General features: G+C 43.5%; 2 protein-coding genes across 2 annotated transcripts; one reads left to right on the top strand and one right to left on the bottom strand.

The window, feature by feature from the left end:
- Window positions 1-3,765: 3,765 nt before the first annotated feature.
- Window positions 3,766-16,483, bottom strand: psen1 (presenilin 1). The gene is made up of 11 exons (XM_069711747.1): window positions 16,347-16,483; window positions 15,388-15,473; window positions 12,206-12,534; window positions 11,785-11,926; window positions 10,646-10,713; window positions 10,341-10,561; window positions 9,691-9,789; window positions 8,447-8,539; window positions 8,160-8,357; window positions 6,179-6,297; window positions 3,766-5,981 (listed from the first exon to the last, which is right to left on the bottom strand). Exons 2-11 carry the CDS (start codon window positions 15,421-15,423, stop codon window positions 5,826-5,828), a joined length of 1,461 nt encoding a protein of 486 aa, XP_069567848.1. The 5' UTR covers window positions 15,424-15,473; window positions 16,347-16,483; the 3' UTR covers window positions 3,766-5,825.
- Window positions 16,484-16,673: 190 nt separating this feature from the next.
- On the top strand, window positions 16,674-19,611 carry LOC138628611 (enhancer of rudimentary homolog). The gene is made up of 4 exons (XM_069711746.1): window positions 16,674-16,777; window positions 17,806-17,893; window positions 18,348-18,468; window positions 19,327-19,611. The coding sequence occupies exons 1-4, from the start codon at window positions 16,775-16,777 to the stop codon at window positions 19,427-19,429; spliced, it is 315 nt and encodes a 104-aa protein (XP_069567847.1). The 5' UTR covers window positions 16,674-16,774; the 3' UTR covers window positions 19,430-19,611.
- Window positions 19,612-19,953: the final 342 nt, after the last annotated feature.

Here is a 19,953-nt window from a genome sequence, read left to right as displayed (position 1 = left end):
CCCTGGGTTATTCTCTGGGGTCATAAAACGATTAAAAGAATAAGAAATAAGCAGTTCTCAGCTGCCAGGAACTAAATCTGTCACCTTTAGGGTAAAAGTCCGGCGTCACAGTCAACACGTGTCTGCAGGCGATGCGGAGACGCCGTAGAGATCGCTATGTACAGTCGGACGGGCTCGGAGCTCCCACGGCAGACGAGGAATCGGCCGCAAGGTCCAGAAAATCTGCTGAGGACTTGCAGAATTTAAACATGCCGAACAACAGCACATGTTTTATTTCGGTACATGAACGATACACATGAAAACCACATTTCCTCGTGCTCCTGTATTTCTATGGCTTGCGACCCAGCGTGGAGGGAGGCACCTTCAAGTCTCACAGCTCACAAGCTCGAGGGCGGGAAGGGATAATAAGGTATTTTTAGCTCTTCACTCAGAAATAGGTGACCACCCACTTAAAAATAATAGCCAATGACTGTTCACGCCATTAAACCTTTACGGGGGAAGTGCGTCCGAGCTTCCAGGAATGCTGTTGTTTTAATTACAGAAACCTAATGAGCACAATGTCTTGTACACAATGTTCGCCCGCTTTAAAAAAAATAAATAAATAAAAATACTTTTTTCGACCAGAGTCCACATTTTTCCACATCCACGTTTCTTTTAGAGACCTCCACTTTGAATCCAGAGTCATTAAGTCTGGCCGTGGCTTTAAAAGGAGCTCTAAGCCACAGGATTTAAGTTACATTCAAATTTCTAAACTTTACATCCATCCTCCACTGACATAAAATTTACACATATATGTTAAAGAAAACAGCTGTGCCCAGTTTAGCCTTCATTGCCCACCCAGTCTTTTGAAATCGGTTATTTCCATCCGCCCGTGTCCAGTCTTGTTTTCCTGCAGGATCCTGGTTTCAGCACACCCGTCTCGGCCGGGTCTCCGACGTACCCGCGGGGCCCTCAGAGCTGCCGGTTGAGCTTCTGCGCCTGCCTCTCCTTCGCGTTGAAGGCGTACTTTGTGTCTTCTAACTGTTCTATAATCTCCTTGGCCTCCTTCATCTCGGCGGCGAGCTGGTTGTACTTCTCCACCAGCTCCTGGTTCTCATGCCGGAGCTCCACCACCAGCTGGCTCAGCTCCTCGCTCTGCTTGCCGCAGTGCACTTTCAGCTGCTCCATCTCCGTGAGCGTGTCCTCCATGCGCTTCACCAGGCTCTCCAGTTTGTCTTTAGACATCTTGAACTTCTCCTTTACAGGCCTTTTTTGGATGCTTGTTGTAGTGACTTCTCTTCCTCTGTCTACAGCTATTATTGAAGCCTAATCCTACATTTCTTGAATGGGTCACATGGCACAGATGTCCCTCCCGGCACAGTAATCCCCTTAAGAAAGCTATCCTGGGAAACCTCCAACGCACACAGGTGTGACACACCGCCGCAAAGTCTCCTGTCTAAGCCCACTTCATACTGGGGATGATAGCGACTGACAGATTACCTCAGTTCATTCGGCAGTCTCCTCAACTTGTCGGCAAATGAGCTTAAAGGCCTCCAAATTAGAAGCTGTCTCCTCTCACAAATAGTTTTTTTTTTTGGCTTTGACTGCATGTTGAGAATAATTTCAGTTCAGGGTTTGACTAAAGAAACTGAAAAGTTTCTCTGAGCACACCTGAAATCTGAGTCTAGATCAGGGTTCTCAAACCTTTTTCCCTGTGAGAGCTACTTTGACAAGATATAAGTGTCTGAGAGAATAACATCTATTCACACAGCTGAGCTCCACCCAAACCAGCTGAATAAGCTTCTTTATGTGAACAATAACAAGTTGATACTTTTCACACGCATTTGGTATCACAATAGCATGTGCATGATTTTTTTTCTGCATGAATTTATTTACGTTTTTAATTGAGGAGGGTATTTTCTGCATCCACAATTCCACAGATGTTCTCAAAATCCACCTCTCCCCTAAAACAAACCGGTAGGGCTTTTAATTTGAAAAGTTGCAGCATTCAGCCGACATGCGGTGTAACTTTGATCTCTCACTCACTGACAGACACTCTTTGTATCTCTTTATTTAATAGTATTTGATTCCACTTACTGTCGTTGACATAATTTATTATTATGATTTATTGGATGAGTCACAAATCATTATTATTATGTTAAACATCTTCCAACATGCCTGGAAAGAGAGAAACAAAACACAAAGAGAAGATTTAAATTTCTTCCAGTGAGTATTAACTAAATAAGGTCTTAATCGAAGGTTAGTCTTCTCTGGGAAGGAGGCCCAAACAGTTTGGGGAGCATGGTGTAACCTAATCTGAACAGAACAGGTGTCTGGATTCGATGCAAGGGAAGCGTTATGGAATTAACACTGTAGTTGTTCACCAGCCGAGCTGCAGGATTCACATGCCAGAATGAGGCCTCATTGAGGGCTTGTTAGGTAAGTCACAGTATGAGGCTAAACATTCTGGGTAAACTGCCATACTGTGCCACTGTCCCGGCCAGCGAGGCCAAACAGTCCCCATGGTGATAGCTAATGCGACCGGCGCTCCAGGCGACAGGCCAACTGCGCCTGTCAGCCAGTTGGCATCAAGGGACGGCGAGCATGGGATGCCAGTGCGCCAGCACGCCGAGGAATTTCCACAATGTTCCCACCATCTGCAGAGGCTTTGCGTCAGAAACCGGGACGGTTTACTGACTGGAAATCGGCGCAGATCAGGCAGATGAGACAATAGCATTTTGTAATTGTGTGAATGTATTAAAGCAGCCACTAGAGTGTTGATCTGTGGGTTACCCTGACCTCTGACCTCCATGTGGAGGGGAAAACAAACATAATAAAGTCTGATACAAATTTTGTTTTGTTTTGTGCATTGTATGTCATGCATGAATAAGCAAACTGTACTTAAGAACAATCTTGCAGTATGTATATTCATAATATTCTGTTCAGTGGGTGGACATTAGGGCTGAACCCTTCAGAAGGCTGGACTAAACCATTTTGCACTTTTTGAAAGGGGTGAGATGGACCGCAGAGAGCCTCAACCATTGTTTTTCTTTTTATTATCATTATAGCAACTCATTTATTCAACTAGTACTATTTCAATTATAACGCTAAATATTTATAAGCAATAACTTGCAAACAGAAATTAACTTTTCATCGACAGCTTTTCACGTAGATTTTTGTTTGTTTTTTGTCTTTACTGGCTTCATTTTGTGTTGTTTTGATTTCCCGCTGTACTTCTGACGTCTATTGATGGACGGAACCACTTGAAGGGATGGGGGGGGGGGGGTGACAACGGTAGCATTAACTGTGCCCGTCACGTATAAGTAGGTAGGCTATTAGGGACCGTGTAATCCCCCCTCCCGATCAGATGGACTGTTCCAACATCAAGTTCTTCCCAACCAGAAGCTCGACATATTTTATTTTCCTTTCCTGTTTTTTCCTCATATTTGGTAAGCGTTAGACTCCTACTCCGTTTTACCATTTTTCAGTCACACGTTAAAGCACATTGACTTTGTATAAAATATGCTACATGAATAAAGTTTAATTGATTCAAAATCAAGAGTAAGAATAGTTATTCTCCTGAAAAAAAAAAAAAAAAATCACAAGTTTCTCCTGATGCAAATCGATAGTCTTTGTCAGACCGTTGTCGCCCATCAAATGGCTGCATCCACCAAACTACACAGCACCAATTCTTAAGGCAGGTTTTCTGTAATAAATTTAAAGTCCAATGGAAAAGTCTTATGGAAAACAGAGGCATCACATTGAATAAAACTAACAAGGCTATTTTCAGTTTGTTTATTAAAAAAAAGAACGTAATCTGAATCAGAATAACCTTGCATAACACACATATGCATGTGAAGGACAGAAAAAAAGCCAGTCACCCAACATATTCCCTGAAAACAAAAACAAAAAAGGGAAAAGAAGAAAAACAGTCTCCGAACAAATAGCAGGATTTTGTTCCGTCTTGGATTCTTCTCCCTGCAAGCATGAAACTCGAGTGCAACAACAGAAGAGCAATCAGTGCAGCTGGTCCTCCTCCTCAGTCAGCATTATCTTATTTATCTAGTCTAGAGTGTTGTTGTTATTGTTTTTAATCTTGATTTAAACCTTTTGGTTTTGTTTTCTTGTGATTAAAATAGCCAGTTAAGCTAATAATGCTTGATCAATGGAGATTAGGTTTCTCCAAAAATATTCGCGAATTCAAACTACATCTACTCCCTCATTTATCAGGACTGAATACTTCATTTCAATCTTTGCACACTTTCCAAGATTTTTATGTTCTGGCAGGAACCCAGTTAACACTCCCCCCCATGTTTTGAAAAGTAAAAAGTTTTTCTTCTGCATATCTTGGAAAAGAAACACAACAGTATCCGTGTATACTTGAAATAATTTCAGTGTTTGATGTGGCATAGTTCGAAACAGCACCAGGCGAGCGTCATGAGGGCAGCTGTAGCCTAAAGGTTCAGAGTCTGTGACCACATGATCACAGGTTACAATCCCTGGACAGGTTGAAAAAAAATAAGACAATTAAACTTCAGTCAGGGAAGAGAATGAAAAGCACATTTCTGTCCCACAGTCACAACAATAATAACGACGACGACGACGACAACTACTGAAATGCCCTTGAGCAAGGCACTGAACCTCCAGCGGAACCGCTCGGTGGCCGACGAGTCTCAGGTGTGTGCGTGTGTGTGCAACTGTGTGTGTGTGTCACTATGTGTGCGCTCCATCCTCCCGCCTCGAAGCTGCGAGTTCACACCAGACTTCAGGTAAAAAAAAAACTAAAAAAACAGTGAAATCTTTTTAAAAGTTGGTGTCGATTTGAGACGGAAAATCCTTCCGTCCTTCCAGCGACGTGTTCAAAGCATCGCCGTGTGTCTTGTGTGGGTTTTAAAATCGCTTTGAATCTTTATGTGTCTAAAGTGAACAAAAAAACCAAACATGTGAACCGTTCCTAACAGCAGTGAGGAAAGCACACCCCGGTGACATCTCAAACACAATCAAACTACACATCTCTATCTATGATCAGTATCATCATCGAGTGTCTGTTAGCGTCATGAAGGCTTTGAAATGTTCGGTTTAGTTTCTTTTATTTTTTTTTGTTGTCGTTTTTTTTTTTTTTTTTTTGGGGGGGGGGGGGGTGCTCAAAAGTAATGAAAACAGACTCTTTGAAGGGAGATTTCATTAAACTGTCTCCCTGCTTCGACAGCCACTGCCGAGGTGTCCCTGAGGAAGGCACCTGCTGTTGAGCCCCGGCCATGGAAGTGACGTGTGTGTGTGTGTGTGTGTGTGTGTGTGTGTGTGTGTGTGTGTGTGTGTGTGTGTGTGTGTGTGTGTGTGTGTGTGTGTGTGTGTGTGTGTGTGTGTGTGTGTGTGTATGTGAGCGTGAGTGTGTGCGTGGATGTGAAGCAGACGAGCTGTCGTGAAGCTTCCCTGGATAAATAAAAGGTACAAATGTTCCCGCTAAGTTTGGATTGTGCCCGAGACCGCTGAAGATGAAGATGAAGATGAAGGTTCCGGGTCGCGGCGAGAAATGTCACATGTTGGTTTAAAACGGAAATAAAACGTTTAAGAACAGATGTCGTGGGGGAAAACCCTCTCTCGGCGCCAGAATGAAAAAAAAAAAAAAAAAAAAAGGCAGAGCAAAAAAAACAACAACTTGTGTCCCGGCATCATGAGTTCTTAGGAGGAGGTGTGGGCGGGGGGGCAGGAGGGGCCCCTGCATCACCCTTCGTCGTCGTCGTCTCCCTCTCTCCCCCCCCCCCCCCCCCCCGGCTGCGAGGGGAGCGCTCTCATGTTGTTGGCCGGAGAGCGATGTGGGTGAGGGTCATCGGGGCAACGTCCTGCTAAATGTAGAACTGGTGCAGCGCCAGCTTGTCCATGAACGGCCGTACCAAGTTGTCTGTCGCGAAGTAGAAGACCAGGCCGAAAAAGATGGAGATGGGCAGAGCGGGGAGCGCCTTCTTGAAGATGGCGAGGAGGAGGAGGGTCAGGCACAGGCCCTGCGGTGGGAAGAGACAGACAGGATGAAGCGCGAAGGGAATAGCACGTTGAGTGATTGTGTACGGTCTGAAGGGAGGGAAAATAAAACCCAGCTTGTTATGCAATCAAGCGGTTTACATAAAGTGGGGTTGGATATTGTGCTGCGAGGCAGAGATGAGGTTGTGGTGACGCCAGGAATAGGCAGCCGGTCACTCACGATGAGGATGGCGACGAAGCAGGCGAGCGTGGTGTTCCAGTCGCCGCTGGCTGCGGCCGAGGCCTTTCCCACCAGCATGCTGTAGAAGATGAAGTCTCCGAGGCCCAGCTTGACGCCCCCTGAGAGCGCAGGAGAACACCGCATTCAGGGTGGAGTCAATTCAAGCCCCACGCCCTCCAACCCCCGGACCCAAACCTTCCCTCAACTGTAATTACTGTACAAACGGGAGCTCCGACCCCGTGTTTACTGGAGCTTTAAGGTCAGAGAGAGCGCCCCCCCCCCCCCCCCCGAATAGTACAGACACCGAACCCAGCAATTGCCGTTGAATAATCGCTTCCTAATCTGCGCTGACTAAAAACAGTCGCATGCACACACGCAATAATTTCACAGAAAGGAGAGCACATAAGGAGAGGGAGCTGAAGGACAGTGATTACACACCGAGAGGAGGCAGGAAAGACAATCTGAGCGTTTACGAGTGTGAATTACAGAGCTCGGCTTCGTATTAGAGCCGGGAGGGGAATCTCAACCAATCAGGATGCAGCGTTAGCCCTATTTTTGATGCTATAACAGAGTGTTGTTGTTGTTTTTTTCCTTCAGTACAAACTGCAGGTGATAAAAGAGGATTTAAAAAAGACAGCATGGGAAAGAAAGACATTAGCTTCCACATAAAAAGTCATTAAAAACAAATGAAAGATTAAAGCATCGAATCTTCTGACCAGACGGAGCATTTTAGCGTCTTTTGGCTTTCTCACTTTTCTGTATCAGTGTCGCTGTGCTCATCAGCAGGCAGCTGTTTTCAGAGAAAAACATCTTCCTGCTCAGCATCAGACGGCCGACGGGATGAACACAGTGTGAAGCGTTTAGCGGCTAGAGAGCCAGAAACAGAGTTTAAATGAAAGATTCTGTGCAAATACATCAGCGTTGGTGATGACATGTCTGTGTTTGTTATGCCGCTTCCAAATGACCATAAAAATCTATTAAATTAAATTATTTATTTTCAGTACTTAAAGATGTCGTTGATGATCTAAATCTGCTCCAAATCATACAAAAGTTTTAGACTACAAAACCTACAAAATATGAAACTAAAACCGTCGAGCAGACAGACGCATGTGCTGTGTTCAATATTTCCCACAATGCATGTGGTGTAGAAAAGCAATTCAGTTTTTTTATTGCCATTGTTCTGATGATCACTGTCAGACGTGATGTGTTTTAAAGAGCTGCCTGCACAGACCGTCCCGCTGAAGGGACGGCCTGATGACATCATCACAGAGACAACTGCATCGATCACGGAGATCAGATCAATATTTATCAGTTGTAACTGTAAAGATCGGGTTTATCATAGAAGCAGAATCTCAGCTGGGCTTCAACAATCAAATGAACAACTAAAACTAGAATTACCGTCCAGCAGTTGTTTGCCTCCACTAACCACTCACGTTGTCGTTTAAATGTATATCCGTCCAAACCCATAAAAGATACTGAACTCACAGTGACCTTGACCTTTGACCCCAAAAATCAAATCACTTCATGCTCGAGTACAAGTGAATGTTTTTGGCAATTTTGAACACATTCCCTCAAAGCGTTTCTGAGATATTGTGTCTACAAGAATAAGACGGACAGATTAGACGAGGGACGTGAGGTCGCAGTGGACTTGAACTTTGACCTTTGACCACCAAACTCTAATCAGTTCATCTTTGAGGCAGACGATTGTGCCACATTTAAAAAAATTCAATCCAGGCGTCATTGAGATATCATGGCCACGTGAATGTGTCGAATTGAGGTCACGTGACCTTGACCTTTAAATCCCCCCCCCCAAAAAAACAAACAAACAAACAAAAAAATCTACTCGGCCGTTCTTCAGTATCAAGTGGATGTTTCTGCCAAGTTCAAACCAAAAGCCCCTTTAAAGCACATTAAGACTCATTATGACTGGAGGATTGAATGTTTTAACAAGCGCAATGTTTTAGCAAACGTTTGAACTCACTCTCCTCATCATCTTCGTCCACCGGAGGTCGGGCCGAGGGCATCTGCTGGATCTCCCGTCTGGTCTCCTCGGTGGACTGCATCGGTCCCAGCTGGTGCTCCTGGTGACTGATCCAGTTGGGGGTGAAGCCTCCTTCTTCATTACTCATGGTGGCCGGAGACGCGGGTGCTGCTGCTGCTGCTGCTGTTGTTGTTGCTGCTGCTGCTGTTGACAGGAGACACCAGACAGACTCAGCAGCTGTCACACGGTTTGATGAGTCATCAATCTTTCAGACTCCTCCCACTCACCTGCTGGAGCCTCTTGAAGAGGCGCCGCCGCTTCCGTCGAGTTCCTCTTCGGCCTGTCGGTGTCGGCCATGTTGACGAGCCACACCATCGTCGCTGGGGAAGAAGAGAGGCGGTCAAAATACGAGAAGAAGAAGAACTCTACTTCACATTGAAGTGATAATATGAGTTGAAGAGGCAGTTAAAACAGAGAAACTGCACGACGTTGAAGCGGCAGCTTAATGGGAACACCGAAATCATCAGTTAATACACCTGCACTAAGACAAAGGCTGCTGAACAGTTCAGTGTTATTACAAGTGACTGTGCTGAAAGTAACTGAAGAGTCACTCAACACAAATTCAATTTCCAGTTGAAGTGAAAACACTGAAAGCAGTTGAACGTTTAGTTCTTCACATTTAAAGCAGCTGAAGTGTTATTTAAAGTGTAAAAACACAGCCGTTAAAGTATCACGTAAAAAAAAGGACTAGAAGTGGGATTTCAGATGAGTAATTGAAGCGTCACTTTAAACTGCATTTCCGCGGATGGTACCGGCTCTACTCTACTCGTTTCCGGATTTTGTTGCCGTCGAGGTGCATGAAACTGCCATGACACAACAAAATTGCCTTTAACTTCTACAATAGAAGAAAAAAATTTTAAAACCAGTTGAGTTTTCAGTGGGCGGGGCTTGCAGGAATACATGTCGACAAGACCGGCTTCCTTAAACACTGGCTAGGTGCCAGACATCAGTGTGTTTGAAGAAACATCGATCTACCTGCAACGAGCTGCTGCAGTGAAGGAGGGACACAAACCTCTAAACAGACCGTGGAAGATTGTGTCACTTTTTATTATCGCCTCAGCTCGCTTCCAACCCAGACGGAGGGCGATACTAAAACAGTAGCAGGTACCGTCCAAAACCCCCCCAAAAAAGAGCTGAGTCGAGTCGGTCCCATCAGAGGAAAAGTGGCGTTAAAGGTGTAAAAGAAGATGAAGTGTCAGCTGAAGAGAATGAGGTGAAACGAGCCGAGCAGAAGACAACGTGGGAGTTAAAGCGAAACCAGTGATATTTGAACGGCAGCACAGTTTCACTAGAAGAAGATGAAATGTCATTTGACGTTAGAGGGCTTTAAGAGTCACTGAAAGGAGCAGAAGTTGCAGAGAATGTGTTTGTCACTATAATTTAATGTCGAACCAGCGTAGCTGGTTTACTGTCCCTCCTCTGCTTTGATTACAATAAAACGTAATAATGAAAGAGCTGGCGTCGGTCTTACAGGAGTAGATGAGCGCTGGGAAGATGGGCTCGTTCCTCTCCTGAGCCGTCTCCACCAGGATCCTCAGAGGTCCTTTGGGACAGAGCACCGCCAGCAGATCTGTGAGGGGAGAGAGACGGCAGACAGACGGGCGAAGTTAGCCACGCAACAAAGAGCCCTTTGAGAGGCCACCGAGGCCGACATGACATCTGTGATAACGACAGGCAGGGAAACACGCGGCCTCCGGCCAACGCTCTGAAGGGGTTTACTTCCTCGTCAACAGTTAAATATCTCTTCCTGGAAACTGACACACAAACCTGAGTTTCAATATGCTAGAAAAATACCCGGCTCGGTGTGTTTGCAGCCTCTTTAACAGAAGAGACGAAACAGTTCAGGAGTTTTTGAACGCAGCATCTGAACTTCAGCCGACTTTATATTCAATCTTTTACGCTAACGAAGCTGCTTTGTGTGTAGTTCTCGTTAACCAAAATATTTTATCTTATAAAAAATGTTTTCTGTCTGTTTTTGTCTAAAATAACCCCTTTTTTTTTCTTCTTCTTCTTTTTTTTTTTTTTTTTTGACACGTTGTTCTTTTATCCCCTGAAATAAACCAGACGCCTGAACGTCGGAGCTCGGAAACATCTCCAAAGGTTCGACGTCGGAGGATTTACCGTAGACGGATATGACGGCTAATATGAGCCAGGCCGTCCACTCCGGCAGGTACTTGATGAAAACCAGGGCCATGAGGGCGCTGATCATGATGAGGTAGGCCTGCTGGAGCCGCAGCGGTCCCTTCCAGTGGATGCACATCATTCCCACCACGCCGAAATTCCAGATGATTATGGCCAGGGTGAAGTAGTCCATGGCCACGTTGTAGGTCTTAAAAACCTCCCTGTTGGAGAGATGATCGGCAAGAATCAGATGACCTGATGGTGATGAGAAGCGGTTAAAGGTTGGAAGGGGGGGCGTGGCTTACTTGAGGTAGATGTAGGAGAAGAAGAAGAGCAGGAGGAGGGAGGAGAGGAAGAGCCAGCCTTGGATCACCTGAGAGGACGAAGATTCAAGATCAGTTCATGTGCAGCGACGTTTCACCAAACAGCTGTTTGTTTTCATTTTTTCCGTTTGTTCTGAGTCAGATCCACCGCTCACTACGTGGTCGCTTCTGGGTTCCCGAAAAAAACAAGATGGCAGCTGAAATGCCGAAATCGAGGCTTCAAAATGGCAGTTCAAGAACCAAGCAGTGACGATAATTGGTTGCTGTTCGTGACAATTCGCTTCCTTCTTTTTTTTTTTTTTATAAATGTTTGTTTTAATGTTTCTTTTGTTTTCTGAATTTTGGTCTTTGTCAGTTTTTGTTTGTTTGTTATTATTGTGTGGAGCCCAGGAAGACTCGCGACCACTTTACGGAGGATCAGAATAAAGAACAAAGAACAACATACGGCTGCGGTTTTTACAGCTCAACTGCCAACTCGTCTTCAGCATCGAAAGGTTGGTCTGACCTATCAGAGCCGGCGCCGTCACTTTCATCTTGACTGTTTTTGCAACTGCGTCGTCTTTGTTAGTCAGACTTCCACTCATTCTTGCTAAAATCAACGACTGAGGAGTCAGAATCCGACTGCTTCAAGCTAAACTTACGCAATGGCCAACGTGACGTGGTGAAACAAAATTTGACTTCTAAAATGTTCAAATGATCACTAAAACTGTAAAAAAAAAAAAAACAACAACAATGCAACAGTTTTTCTGTAATAAAATGAAATGAAATGACAAGTTTTTGGACTTTAAGCAGGGCTATTACGCACCACAGTTTGGAATCACTGATACAGGAAGTAGTGAATGAGTGACAGAGGGGGCGACATGTGACTGTTATTATACAACAACAGTGATGAGTAACATGTTTACTGCAGAATCTCGTTTCTGGTCCTAAAAACGTATTTTAACAACCAGCTTTGTTTGATTATTGTGTTTATTCCAGAGATATTTCTGTGTTGCTGCATCTGTCTGACCTGTACAGGTATAAATGCTGAACACCTGATTGGACCAGAGCAGCGAGCGGTATTCTTAGGAGACCTTTTTAAATCTGTGTACGTGCCGCAGCATGCTGAGAGACGTCGGTACCTTGTAGCAGCGGTACTTGTACAGCAGCACCAGGACCAGAGTCATGACAATGATGACGGTGATCATGATGGTAGCGTTCAGGATGGAGTTCAGGGCTCTCTGCCCTACTGTGTCCGTGTCCTCGGGGAACGGTGTGTAGATCCTGCAGGGACACAAAAGGGACACAACAACGTTTAGTTCTTCTTCCGGCGGGTCTTTAAATTTACAATGTTAAACTGCTCCGAAGTACAGCTACAGATTGTGTTTACTGCTCTGAACCAGATTTGGACTCTTCCATAATGATCTAATGCAGTTTTATTTGTGTCTTTGTTATTCGGACTCTGCAGAAATAAAATACAGTGTGTTACGTTAACTCCACCTAGTGGCCAAGCTCCTGTGTTGTGCTTCATTCAAACAGCCTGATGAGTTTGGTAACACTCACAGTCTCTGCCCATCGTTCTGCGTGTAGAAGCTGACGGACTTTATGGTCGCCACGACGACCACCATGCAGAGCGTCACGGGAACGAAGAGCATGATGACGTGCTTGGCGCCGTATTTCAGCGTCAGCTCCTCGTCCTCGTCCTCCTCGGCGTCCACCACGAGCGGAGGGCGAGCGGCGGGGGGCTGACCGTTCTGCTCCGGGCCGCTGCTGCTGCTGCCTCCTCCTCCTCCTCCATCACCTCCTGAGCCTCCCCTGGACCGTGCTCGGATCACCCCGGCCTCCTGTGGCTGCTGGGGGGGTTGTGGGGCTGCAGGGCTCTCCTGTTGGTCCTGTCGGGGGAACACTCACATTATTTTCTGTATCCAGGATTTGTAGAAACATACTACTAAAAAAAACCACGTTCCTGTAAGTAGGTAACATGACATATGTAATGAAGAGACGTTTATTTATTTATACAAGTTTATTCTACAGGGTGAGTGCATATGGTTAAACTTTGCTATAAACACCTGGACAGGTTTTACAAAGTTACCCGAAAAAAGAATATTACATTTAAGAAGTTATTAGGATCCTTTATAAGCATGTAAAACCGGTCAAAATCAATTTTAAAGTTAATAAAACGATATTAAGACTTGTTGCAACCTCAGAAACTCTTTCTGTAATCACTTCGTTACTCTAGATGACATTGTCTTGGCCTCCAGCAAAACTGTGAGGAACTTTGGAGTCCTATTTGATGAGGATTTGTCCTTTAGCCATCATCAATCTCCAGAACTGCCTTCTTTCATCTACGTAATATTAATAAAATCAGGAAAATCCTTCCTCAGCGTGACGCAGAAAACTCATTCATGCGTTTGTTACTTCTAGGCTAGATTATTGTAATTCCTTGTTGTTAGGATGTCCGAATTATTTATTAAAAACCTTGCAGTTGATCCAAAATGCTGCAGCAAGAGTACTGACGGGATTTAGCAAGAGAGATCATATTTCTCCAGTTTTAGCTTCTCTTCACTGGCTTCCTGTTAAATCAAGAATATAATTTAAAAGTCTCTTGATGACTTACAAAGCCCTACATGACCAGGTTCCATCATATCTTAGAGATCTTATGGAACCATATAATCCTAGCAGAGCACTTCTCTCTCAGTACGCTGGTCTACTTGTGGTTCCTAGAGTTTACAGAAGTAGAATGGGAGGCAGAGCCTTCAGTTTTCAGGCTCCTCTCCTGTGGAACCAGCTCCCAGTTTGTGTTCGAGGGGCAGAAACCCTCTCTAGCTTTAAGATTAGACTCAAAACATTCCTTTTTGATAAAGCCTATAGTTAGGGCTGGCTCAGGTAGACCTGAACCAACCCTTAGTTATGCTATTATAGGCCGAGGCTGCTGGGGGACCTCGTTACACGCTGAGCTTCTTTTCTTTCCTCCTACTCTTTAACTGACTCATACCTCACCATCCTTTTCTCTCCCATAGCTTTTTCTTACTGTCTGTTGTCTCCATTCAGTTCCCTCGCTCGCGTAGTTTCTCTTCTTTCTTTTGCAGATGTCCCGTCATGGAGCTGCATGTCTCGGCCCTGCATGTCTCGGCCCTGCGCTTGTCGTCTCCACCAACAGTTCTTCTCTTCTATCTCTATGCTGTCCTTTTCTCTCTATGCTCTCCTCTCACCCCAACCGGTCGAGGCAGATGGCCGCCCACCCCTGAGCCTGGTTCGGTCGGAGGTTTCTTCCTGTTAAGAGGGAGTTTTTCCTTCCCTCTGTTGGAGGTTTTCCTCCTTTAAGGAGGAGTTCCCCCCTAGCTTATGTGGGAATTGTTGAATTGTTGGGTTTCTCTGTATAATATTGTAAAGTCTTGCTGTAAGGACGTTAATGTGTTAAGTGCCATGAAATAACCTATGTTGTGATTTGGCGCTATATAAATAAAGTTGAATTGAATTGCAATGAGAGATGTTAATAAGAATATGGACTAAACAAGAACGGATTGTGATGTGTAGTTAGACGGTACTAAAACATACGAAGCACAAACAGACATACGAACCTTGCACTGTATATAAAATACATATTAGCGTGTGACATAATAAAAACACATAAGGGCAGACTGGGAAGATCGCGGCACTGATGAAAATGCACAGATCAAATGAGATCAAAACAGACAGAAAGCAGCTAGAACCACTGATCCATGTATTCATGGTCTAATACAAGTTATAATTATAAAAAAACTTGGGGGTCTCTTTTGAACAAAGCAATCGTGATAGTTCTGGTTTGACTTCAGCAGTTTCACCAGCTTGTTATTTCTGCAATCAAGTCTCTGTAGAAGTTCTGGATCAGCGCTCGACATTCAGTCTGCAACTCGAGCATTTCATTTGTTTCACGGCCAAAAATGCCTCCCGGTTCGCCAAAGATTACAGCAAACCATTATCAGGCCGTCCGTGTTTGTGTTTCAAAGCTGAACTGGCTCGCTCGGCTCCTCCGTCAGCACTCAGCCCCCGAGGATCTGTCCCGGCCTGTGTGAACTGAAATTGTCAGGCTGTTCGGCAAGTCGAGGCACGCGGCGGCCGGGACGTGAAGCAACCTCACCAGGTACACAGAAACCAAAACGGGAGGAGATTCAGCTCACTGTGCGGCGGTCCCGGAAGAGATGGAGACCACTGACTTCCAGTTAAATCAACCAGTTACACACCAGACTGTCTGTCAGAGGCCCTTTCTAAACAGTCTGACCTAAATCTGCTTTTCAAGACAGAAATTCAATGTTTTTTATGCCCCTAAGACTGTGAGACGTTGTTGCTCGGCACAGGTACAACTGTTGTGGGGTAAACAAAGCCTTGGACGAGGCTGAGGGCCGTGAAGAGGACGCGAGGACTTTACTCTTTTGCCTGGCCGAGCAGGAAACCCCTTTATATACATTAACAGTAAAATGCAGAGCAGCCATGTTCCTAATGTTAACACCTGTGATTTAAAGTCTAATAAATGTGCTTATCAACGCAGTAAAGTGCATCGTTCCTTATCAGACTATAATCGTCCTATCCGGATAATTTATTGCCATATTTATGAGTTTGAAACTCCTCCTGCGGAGACAGAGGACTCGTTCATCACTTCCTCGAAGCTGAAACATTCGGTTGTACGTAGCCAGAACAGTTTGGTCATGATTTCCCAACACATGAACACAGAGTTAGAGCAGCTCCACACATTCTTTCATACTGACCATATTGTGTTCGATATCCTCTGCATTGTTCGCCATGGTTGGCTCGGCTGACACTTGTCCTCACATGCACACCGAACTCTTTCACCCTGACGGAGAACAGGGGACACAATTACACAAACGTTCTTTAAAATCATTCACTGAATATTTATATCGGGTTTTTAAAAGCACGTTATCCTACTGTAAAATAAGAACATTAAAGCTGCTGAAAACATTTTGTGAATGTATCTTGATGCTTTACGGGTGTTCATTTATTATCTGCTCTAGCTTTTCAACATTTTGGGGACATTTTTACACCGATAATGGTGACTATAAATGATTAAATTGCATATTTTTAATTGAAAAATGTCACATTTGCGTGTGCCTGAGAGAAAGGGGGGAAATATTTTTTTTTATTTTTAAACCTTGGGAGATACCCACCAGATTTTTCTTAATAACACTGAGGTATAACATCATCTTTAGCTGAAGTTTAAAACATGTTTTTACAGCACAAGGATACGTTTCCCAGCTCTTATACTGGACAGTACTTCACGACCACTTTAGGAATGATTACTTTGACTTTCTGTGTATACATGTCCTTGTCAGTATTATTAGGAAAGAATAGAACTAAAACATATGCTGATATAAAGTATTTTTCGGGATGTAACGTTCACGTCACTGATTCAACACCGGGAAATCATAATTCCTTCATATTTGTTGAACAGCTAAAAGTTCATTATTCTTGCTGACGTTATATGGTAATTAGGTAGAAACCGGTGAGTGGTAACGTTAATTCTCTAACTGCATTCAGTGCTCACGGATGGATTTCATCATTACAGAACAGCTAAAAAAAATGGCTGGTTAATGTTAGCCAATAATGTCATAACGGCAGCGGCCGCGCTGCTTGGATAATGTTAGGAAACTGGCGCAGCTCAAATTACCTACAGTATCCTCAAGAGCGGTCTGAAAATTTTCACACTTACTTATCACGAACAGCAGATAATTTCCTTAAATTTGTGTTCTGGAGCAGGTTTAAAACCCGGGTACTTTCTCCTCTTTGTTGTTCCTGTCTTCTCACACAACTTCCGGCCCCTGGTGTAAACCACTTCCTGCGCACCCGGAATCAGGGTGCGTTCAAGATCCCCACCGCTGTTTGAGAGTCATTTGTTCTGCTACATGTGCGTTATAACGTCCCTTCTGTTTCGTGGACGTTTGGATTAAAATATAGAATTTAAAAAAAGACACCACGTGTGCGCATGAGATCCCGTCGACTGAATGTTAGCTTTCAATCCAACCGCAAACAAAAATTAGCTGCGTGTTGCTCGTTGTTCTTCCGGTGACAGAGGTCAACTCATTTGGAAGACGCGTTTCAAGAAAATCGACCGAAACCGACTAAAAAGCGACTGAAAACATGGTGAGTAGGTTTCGTTGCGATGTTTTCATGCCGGATTTATTTTAAACATTTTCTCAAAGATCCTTTATTCACAGCAGTTTTATCAAGTTTATATCAGCACAGCGGCTGGAAGCTCTGTGCTAACGTTAGCATGTATGCGTTTGGCAGCTGCAACAGACCACACGGACTGATAACACATTTTCACTGCTCGCGAACCACAAACTCGAAGGAAAAGCTGTTTTTAATCATTATTAATTATAAAACTCTACTTTTGTTATTGGTGAAAGTCACTGCTGGCAAAAAAAATGACTTGTTGCTGAGAGAAAGATCCAGCTCTTGACTCGGGTTTCTTCGTTTATAAAATGTATTTTTTTTAATCTTTGTTTTGTTTGTTTTTGTTTCAATAGTATTATTTTCCTAGTTTACAGCTACATGTTAACGGAGCAACAATGTACATCCAAACAAAAATAAACGTGACGTCCGTTTATAAACGGACTGTAAATAAGACCTAACGTACAATAATTCGTCATCATTAGACACACTACATGTCGATATTTACGGAGCTAGAAATAATGTTTACGGATTAACAAATACATGTTTATACCACTTTCGGATGGTTAATCATGCACTGGGAGAATTTAATTAACTGTAATTAAAGGTTAAAAAAACTGGTTAGTTTGTTCAAACCATCCAAAAAAAAACAAAAAACAAGTCTGTGTGTTATAGTTTATACTCTTAAGTGTTCCCCGCATGATGAATTGATTATCACAGGTGGAATAGATGTAGTTGTCTAAACCAGATGATTGTTACAAGACAATTAGAGATGCTTGATTACCAGAAAATTAATTGCCTACTATTTAAATAATCACGTTGAGCCAATTTTTGAAATGGAAAAATGCAAAAATTCTCTGATTCCAGCTTCTTAAATGTGAACATGTTGTGGTTTCTTTAGTCCTCTGTGATTTTTGGACATTTTAAAGATTAAACAACCGATCGGTTTATTGAGAAAGTAGTCCACAGATGAATCGATGACGTGTCTGTTTCTTCAGTCTCACACCATCCTGCTGGTGCAGCCCACCAAGAGGCCGGAGGGACGGACGTACGCTGATTATGAATCAGTCAACGAGTGTATGGAGGGTAAGCTGGCGCTGCCTTTAAATAAATATCGCACTCCTGCAGTGACGTGTCATTATGTGGTTGAGTTGCATCTGTTTGTTTGGACTCGCAGCTGACATGAACGCAGCATGTTACCTGACTTCAGAAAATGTTGTCACACAGTCTATTTTGTCATGCAAGTCTGCAGCATAAAAGTCTAAATAGAGCCACCTACCAACCGTGTTAAGTAATTATAAAATAGGCATGTAGAACGGCATCAATCTCTGATTTCCTCTAACAGTTATTTCTCACAATTGCCGTCAGTGTGGCGGTGAATTTAAAGGTGAGCGAGGGATCAAAACGCTGCCATGTAAAAATGAAAATGTTCCTTTTGCTCTTGTTTTTTTTTTTTTTATTGTATGTCTTCGGTAATAATGTAGAACATGTTTTACAGTGAGGGGTGTAATAAATAGTGAGCTTTCTGTCTCCCGTGCAGGTGTGTGTAAGATGTACGAGGAGCACCTAAAGAGAATGAACCCCAACAGCCCGTCGATAACGTACGACATCAGCCAGCTGTTCGACTTCATCGACGACCTGGCCGACCTCAGCTGTTTGGTGTAAGTGTGACGAAAACAATACAAAACAAAAATCATGAGATGTATTTTGATGCTGAAATAGGTTCTTTACAGAGCCGCCAGTTGCCACTGTGTTTGTACTTGGTCATAACTACTGCCATCACCGTCCCTGGGGTTGAAGCATAAAGCAGGAAATATCACACGGAAAGGCAGTTTACAGTTAAAGTCTGTAGCTCAAGAAATCCCACATTGTTTATATTGGAAATGAATTCATCTACACACTGATTTAACGTGAATTTAACAACAGGTGTTTTGGTTTTGAGGTGCAGTACTGAGCGTCTCTTTGTATAAAATACATTTTACAGTTATTATGCAGACATTGACCAACCGTTCATCGCCAAAAACCTTTCACATACGGATTTAGAAGCCAATCTTTTTGCAATAAATCTGTCTCCGGTCTTCCTCGGTTGTCAAAGTAACATTTATAGTACTCGTAAATGGGCCCTGCAAGGACATCTTTAGCCGCTTTGTGACACAATTTAAAGGTTTTAGAAGTTAATTTCATTTCTAAAGACAGTTTATTTCAACTCGGTTGAAGCTTCATCTGGCAGAAATGAGCAAATCTGAACCTCCGTTTTTCTACTTCTGCACTAAATAAACATGTTGTTACGTACCATGTTGTTTTTCTAGAGGTGCCCGTTTGAATTTTCAGTAAATGCAGATCTCGTCTGGCTCTTCAGTGGAACCAGCCGAATACGACCTGAAAGAGAAGATAAAACTCAATTTAGGACTTCTTTTTTGGCTCGCGTCTCTTTGCATACAAGCAACCAGCTGAACTGGACAGCTGTGTGCAGCTGTTGCAAAAATAAATCCTGACCGTGAATTGTTGTTGTGCCTCAGGTATCGCACCGACACGCAGACGTACCAGCCGTACAACAAGGACTGGATCAAAGAGAAGATCTACGTGCTGCTGCGCCGTCAGGCCCAGCAGGCAGCCAAGTGATGAAGAGGAGGAGGAGGAGGAGGGTCCGTGCTGTTTTTCCTACCTGTAACTCGTGTTTAAAACTTTATAGTAACTTGTTTTGAGAAGTTTTTGACATTTTTTTTTTCTTTTCTCATTGGGGGGAGGTGTATTTTCTATTTTAATGTTGGACTTATTAATAAAGATTCCCTTTAAATAACAAAGTTTTGTCTTGTTCTTCTTTGTGTCTTTTCTTTACTTCCCCTCCTTCTGCATCACTTTCCGTCCATCCTGTCTAGTTTTTAATTCGTTTCTCTGCAGTTTTCTGTCTTCTGTTTTTTTGGTTTCTTTTTGTATTTTCTTTCTTTGTATTTTTCTTTCTGTTCTCTATATTTCTCCCCGTACATGCTGTCAACTGTAGAAAAGCGCTAATGAGGAGGATAATTTGTCTTTTACACCAGCGCACTGTAATCCCCAAACGTAAGATGTGATTAAGCTGCATGAAATGTGTTTGTTTTTCACCAGCTGGACTTTTAAGAAGTTTCCTAATTTAACTTTCTTTTATT

Source organism: Brachyistius frenatus, unplaced genomic scaffold (genome assembly GCF_029030835.1).
Source record: "Brachyistius frenatus isolate BFR_SWC_R1_liver_20210118 unplaced genomic scaffold, ASM2903083v1 Contig_102, whole genome shotgun sequence".
NCBI lineage: Eukaryota > Metazoa > Chordata > Actinopteri > Embiotocidae > Brachyistius > Brachyistius frenatus.
This window is presented reverse-complemented; position numbering and strand designations above follow the sequence as displayed.

Excerpts from the sequence above, each read along its gene's own strand:
- psen1 (XM_069711747.1), bottom strand. The coding sequence starts at position 15,423 with ATGGCGAACAATGCAGAGGATATCGAACACAATATG. Across the intron at positions 11,927-12,205 it reads CAGAACGATGGGCAGAGACT|GATCTACACACCGTTCCCCG; the intron begins GTGAGTGTTACC and ends GTGTCCCTGCAG. Across the intron at positions 10,562-10,645 it reads TTCTCCTACATCTACCTCAA|GGAGGTTTTTAAGACCTACA; the intron begins GTAAGCCACGCC and ends TCTCTCCAACAG.
- LOC138628611 (XM_069711746.1), top strand. Across the intron at positions 17,894-18,347 it reads AGTCAACGAGTGTATGGAGG|GTGTGTGTAAGATGTACGAG; the intron begins GTAAGCTGGCGC and ends TCTCCCGTGCAG. Across the intron at positions 18,469-19,326 it reads GCCGACCTCAGCTGTTTGGT|GTATCGCACCGACACGCAGA; the intron begins GTAAGTGTGACG and ends GTTGTGCCTCAG.